Here is a 6366-nt window from a genome sequence, read left to right as displayed (position 1 = left end):
TTTTTTTTACAGCACTTTGGGGAAACTGTGTTGTTTATAAATAAACTTGAATTGGATTGGATATTGTTTTAAAGGGGTCATAAGAGAAAATGTTTGGTAATTATGACACACTGAAATATCATCCTGTCTCTTTAACAACTTCTGCTGGTCTCTTTATGGGCTCTCATTCTTAGGTAGATGGATGGCAGATGGAATAGAAAGAGACAGGAGACAGATGGGAAGTGGTAAATGAGGTGAAGCTTTGTATCAACAGTGTTCAATAACCTGAGTAAAAGGATTAACCCAAGATGCTCTGCTGCTGTAGGTGTCCTCCTACTTCAGGTTCACCTGTCACACCTTCAAAATCCTGCGGCTGAAATAAGACCAAGTTTCACTGCACTTGATCTCAGACCAAAAGCATTTAGAGGCAAAAGTCTGGCAGCTTTGCATGTGTGTCACCGGATCTCAGAGATTAGCGGAGCAAGTGGACATAGAACAATAAAAGTCCACAGCCCAAGGAGCAAAGACAACACAACAGCTTATATAAACAATTCTCATGATTTCCGTTTCAGTGTCTAACCTCCCAAAAATCTCCACAACAATACAGGAGTGTTGAACATCAAACTGTGTATTTATGGTAGTTTACTGTGCAACTAGCAGCAATATCTAGTGCAATGAATGTCTTAACTGTATGTGCCTGAGGTGAGTATTTTTGTATCATCACTGACAAACAAAATTAATAAACTCACATGATTTAAACCTTATTCTAATATGCTGATACATGTCAGTTTACTTCTGTCAAATATTTAATATAAAGCAAATGTTATGACATAATCAATTACCGTAAATGATCTGTAGGCATTCGTAGCATTTCACACTGCAAGTCACTCTGCAATAGGTTCAAATCGTGTCACTTGCTGGTGCAGGTTATGTGCAAACCATAACAGGTGCACAATAATGCAGACCATCACTTGTGCTGTATTTAAGAAAGTTAATCTATAAACCAGATTGGGAGACTCCACATCGACATCCATCTAACTTTGAATCGTGTCTTCAAGTGAAAAGCCAATAGACCAGATGGCCCATCTGGTGACCATAAAATCTTGACTCCTGCTGATAAGAGGATCTCTGTCTTTGTGTGTGTCAGTGGGATATATCTTAATCTTTACTGGCGTCCTGCTCTAACTGAGCCATGTTGCTTAGCAGGTCAGTGTGCCCACAGTGAAAACAGAGTGCAAAGTAGAAGCAACACTCTGCATCCAGCTGCTTGTAAAGTTTTTGCATTGTCTGGTGGGGACAATAAAGACGAAGATAGTGGTGATGTACCGACCACCTTCTCTGGAAGTCAAGGAATTAATGGCTCTTTATGAAAAAGAAAGAAACAATTACTCCTGCAGAGACGAGGATGGCATCAGTGAGGTGAGGATTAAAATATGCAAAACTCCTATGTTTAAGCTTTAGAAACAATCATTTATGTTAAAATCTACCTGCAAAATATAGAAAGCCTACGATACAGCATGGAAATGATCTACAAGACTCCTACAGTACATGGTTGTAACATATTTCAAGTTAATGCAATTGTTTTGATTGTGACTATTTATTTTTAAGTCTCGTCAAAATTCTTTAACATGTCTTGTTATTTAGGGGTTTTTATTTTTTTAATATAGCGGAGTATTTTTTGTAATTAACTTGTAATGTATTTACCATAGATAAATCCAAACTGCTTTAGTGTTAGATTTATACTTTAATGTATATTTATTTATGCATATTTAAGTTGCAGTATTTTGTTTTTAAATGGCTGAATCTCAGATATTCAGAAAAACAGAAGATTTGGAAGAATCACTTTTGTCATTTATGTTGTGACAAAGATGAATATCCCTCAGCTGATTTAATGTTATCCCACATCCTCACTGCTGGTGTGTTAAAGATATTCTGTCATGCAACTACATCTGTCACAGGAAGATGAACAGATTTACAGAATTACTGTAGATTCTGGTGGACATCTGGCGTTAGTAACGTATCCAACAGCTTCCAGTAAACATAAGAAAACATAAAGGTTAAAAAACAGTTGAGTACGAAGTCTTGGTGTTTTCTGGGAAGACATTACAGAGACTAAAAATCCCTCTCTTACTTCGTCATGAGTTTTATGGGACCTAGTTTCAAAAAACTTAGAGTAAAATAGAGGTTTTTCATATTTGAAACAATTGTTGAAAAACATTCACAACAGTAAAAGGGCATGCAAGCTGTTGACCTTGTTCTACTAAATGCATCCCCTATTCTCAGGAGTATGATCTGGACTCAGAGTGCAGCGAGGAAGGAAGAGGTGGCAGAGGCATTCACAGCTCTCTGTCCCTGGAAATCTATGGTCTGCAGAGGGAGGAGCATGTTTACTTCTCCAACCGGGAGTACTACAGGAGGCTGGAGGAGCTGAAGAGTGCTCACCTGAGGAACATGGCCGAGTTGGAGAGGATGTACATCAGTCAGGAAAGAGACAGGCACACAGAAGAAGATGACAGAGGCCTGGGCAGAAGGGCAAGCAGAGAAACCAGAGAGTCAGTCAGGTTGGATACATCGTATGATCCATTAATAAACAGAGTAGAGGTGTAAAGAAAGGATGTCCATGCTACAAGTTAGGCACAAGCTACATTTCTAAAGCTCACAATAACATAACAAGTGCAACAGGCAAAAAACTTTTAGCAATGCAACAATATATTTTGAGACAAATCATAATACTTCACAATGACATTTATTTGAAAAAATCAACTATCTGTATTCAGTATTAAGGGTAATACATATGTCATGTCCTTAAGTACCTATTCTTAGCTAACTGCTGCCTTGTTCAAAATCATTAGGCGAGTTTACGAAGGTGATGTTAAACTAGAAACCCATTTCTCCAAATGATTGTGCTCCTCAGTCAAGTTTTCATCAGAAAGTAGCAGATGTTTTTCAGTGAAAGACCTGTGACCACAACACAAATTGTCCATAGGATGGCACTGCTGTTTCAGTTACACCCATGCATCCAAGCAGCATTTATTCGGAAGAGCACTGTGCCATTCACCAACACTTGACAATTTAAAGAAAGGACTGAAAGGAGTACTTTTAAAAATCAGGGCCAACATAAATGATACCTCTGAAATACTAGTTGTACACCAGGCATACTGTTCATACTGCTCAATAAGATGTAATTCTGCAGTTTTACGTTCCTGCATCGGTTTATTTTAAGATGTAAGTGTGCAATATACATTAATGTGCCAATGTTAGTACCCCCTTATTTTGAAGTAGCAAAAAACACAATTTTAATTTTTACATTACATTAATTTTACATTAATTTTAACAGTTAGCTATTATAAATGTGTTTCCATTATTCCATTATTATTCCATTATTCATTATTATACACTCCTTTGCCATTTGTGTTAATTCTGACAATAAAAGATCATTTTTACTAAATCTGTGTACCTAAAAAAATTATTATGTTAGGTTTAGGGTTGTGTGCATTTGTTTAAGATTTGCATTAACTTTCATTTAGTGCTTGCAAGGATGGGTAATGTCTGTCTCTCCCTAATATTTAATCTGTAGTGGTGCAGTCAGAAAACTCCAGAGGATCAATTCTCAGGAGGAATTGGATTTCCACGAGACATCCAGTGGTTCTGACCAATCAGAACTCTGTGGAGAGGGCAGTGTGGGAGAACTGGAGCGGGACGATCTTAGAAAGACCATTGACCAGAACCGGACCTTCAGGAGGTTGGTGAAGAAGTGAAAGCTAATTTTTACATTCTAACTATTCTTGGAATAGATGCCCAGATGTAGAGTAAGATAGGGCATTTTCTTGAAGCTGCACGGCACTGAACCTCTCTTCACCTTTATTTTTTCATAGAGACATCCTGTTGAGCCCAGAAGAAATGCCGAACCAGAAACAGTTTCGGTTTCAGCCTAAGTCAGTGTTCCCCACACTGCAGGGAAGACTGCCGCGTCAAACTGGTGTCAGGGTTTGGTCAAACTCAAAGGTCACTGTGCCCAAACCTTTCAAGATGATGCTCAGAGAGGAAGAGAGAAAGAAGCACAAAGTGCGGACCCGCTCAGAGATTGAGCTGGAGAATATGTTGCTGAGACGGGAGCTGGAGGAGCTCAAAGAATGCCAGAAACAGTTCCGGGCATCCCCTGCACCAGCACACATACACCTTCCTTTCTACGAAATTATCAGCCGGCGCACCAGTAACAGATCGGGCTCGGGCAGAAGTAGCAGTAACAGCTATGACTCCAGATGTAACCGGACGCCTGCTGCTGCTTCACCACAGCCTTTCCATTTTCTGGAGAGAGAGAGAAGGAAGAGGGAGGCGAAGATAGTGGGAGAACTGGGGAACTTCGGTCAGAGAGAGGAGCGAAATGGATTCAAGGCCCGGCCCATGCCTAGCACGGTGTATGGCAACAGACACAGAGCTGACTCAAAGACTATAAACCGCCAGGTGTCTAAAAATACGTCAGAGAGGGAGGTGATGGAGAGCAAAAGTGACCCAAACTCTGAGCTGGAGCTCCAGTCCAAGTCAGACACACCTCTTGACTCTGTTGGGCCTCAGAGATGTTGCTCCTCCAAGCCAGTGAAGAAGCAGATAGAGCTGTCCATTGAGATGGTGACAGAGAGAGAGCTGCCCTATATCAATCCACTCAAAGCCACAGAGAGAACCATCTGTTCACCTGTGTAGACAGCTAGCAGCAGCAACAAGAGTGACTACAACAAATATGAGGGCGGCTGCTCAAAAATCAAAGAAAGACTGTCTAGTACCTACAATGTTCTGCTGTTAGAATAATGTTACACTGCAACTACATTGTCATGATTTGTCATTTCTGGCATCTAACTATTAATATACAGTAATATGTGTTTAAAGTAAGTAGCACACTGATGGTTTGGAAGAAGTGTATGTAGTCTAGTCTGGTATGTGTTTCTGAGTTGCTTTTGAAAGTCCTAAGTACTCTGTGTAATCTGCAACTGCTTTTACTTCCTCATAGACAGCTTCAAAATGTGATCTTTTTTACCCTTGTTTCTCCATGCTTGATTGCTAGCTGTCTTTTTCTTGCAATACTTTTTTAAAACAACTGGACTCTTGTTGAAAAAGATTCAAAACCCACTGTACACTAACTAGTAAACATTAAAGTTCAGATACACACAGTGTGAGTAACTGCAATTTGGCAATAAGTTATTTGCATCAACAGTATAAAGAAGAAGCAACTGAATATTTTAGACTTGCAGAACTACACAGATCAAACATAAAATTATGACCACCTGAGCAGTTTGTTGTGGCCACCCTGTTTAAAATCAATGAGGTGGCTTAAACTTTAGAACTACCTCCTCTTATAATGCACTACAGTACGACTCCTATGACCTTAATAATAAACACATAGTTTCTGACAGTTTCAACCTAAAAACGGAGGAAATATAAACTTGTAAAAGTAGAATTCATGGCAGATCCAGCAAATTAAACTAAATTGCACAGTTGGTCATAATGTAAAGCCTGATATTACTCTATAACTGCTAAATGTATAAATGTAATTTATGGTAAACCAAGTGGTGTGACTGAATAAAGTAGCGACATTCTTTTTGTTAAGGTAAGCCAAACATGCACAAATAGACTGTTGCAGCCTCAGTCACACATTCCCCCCCCCCCCCCGCCCCACCCCCGCCCCCACCTTGCTGTGCATGGGCTGACCTACAACACACTTCTGTAGCCCTCCTCCCACTACGAAATAAAGCGCGCCTCACCACTCTGACTTACAGTCAGTGACTGTAGAAGGGTGGTGACTGTAGCAGGAGAAAGGTCATGAGCTAATACTTTGATGCATTTTAAGGAAAGTCGGATATCTGCGCAGCAGGCATTTTCTTAAAGTGTCAGTCTAACCGCATATTTTACAAGGATGCCCCCGCTACTCATCTGGATTTTTTCCTGTAAGTATTAAGATGTTGAATTAAATTATTAATACCAGCAGCCTGAATAAACACTTAACGCCAACAAGTTAATTACTGTATTTCAGCCGAGCAGTTATAAATAACTGCTTCGCCGCTGCGTGTGACTCATACTGTAATAACGTGACACACAATACTTGTAAATAATTACAGAGTTAAGAACCGTTTAACATTGGAAAAGCTGAGGCAGTGTTACCGAGACGCGTACTAAGACACACTCTTTCAGCAGTTAAGGTCGGATATTTAGAACTACAACATGTAAAATGTCAGGCGAACGCCACGTAAGAATCGCCGTAATCAGCTTCTTTATATGTGAAACTAGATGTTATTAGCGTTGAAGGAGGAATATTACATACACAGGGGATTCCCCTGTAATGTCCATCATCAAGACTGGGTGTGTTTATGATCGTTCGATGTTCGTAGGCATGGT

The 6366-nt window shown here is 39.8% G+C and overlaps 1 protein-coding gene across 1 annotated transcript; it reads left to right on the top strand.

Annotated features, from left to right (window-relative positions):
- Positions 1-1194: 1194 nt before the first annotated feature.
- LOC137102554 (protein FAM161A-like) lies at positions 1195-5103 on the top strand. The gene is made up of 4 exons (XM_067482194.1): positions 1195-1398; positions 2263-2540; positions 3557-3721; positions 3855-5103. Exons 1-4 carry the CDS (start codon positions 1300-1302, stop codon positions 4678-4680), a joined length of 1368 nt encoding a protein of 455 aa, XP_067338295.1. The 5' UTR covers positions 1195-1299; the 3' UTR covers positions 4681-5103.
- Positions 5104-6366: the final 1263 nt, after the last annotated feature.

The sequence above is a fragment of the Channa argus genome, chromosome 1 (assembly GCF_033026475.1).
Source record: "Channa argus isolate prfri chromosome 1, Channa argus male v1.0, whole genome shotgun sequence".
In the NCBI taxonomy this organism is placed as follows: Eukaryota; Metazoa; Chordata; class Actinopteri; order Anabantiformes; family Channidae; genus Channa; species Channa argus.
The sequence above is the reverse complement of the archived record's forward strand: the minus strand, read 5'-3'. Positions and strand labels throughout refer to the sequence as shown.

What these genes read in the sequence shown, in the direction of transcription:
- LOC137102554 (XM_067482194.1), top strand. Translation starts at nt 1,300, where the DNA reads ATGTACCGACCACCTTCTCTGGAAGTCAAGGAATTAATGGCTCTTTAT. An exon ending in ACGAGGATGGCATCAGTGAG is followed by an intron (nt 1,399 to 2,262) that starts GTGAGGATTAAA and finishes CCCTATTCTCAG; the next exon opens with GAGTATGATCTGGACTCAGA. An exon ending in GAAACCAGAGAGTCAGTCAG is followed by an intron (nt 2,541 to 3,556) that starts GTTGGATACATC and finishes TTTAATCTGTAG; the next exon opens with TGGTGCAGTCAGAAAACTCC.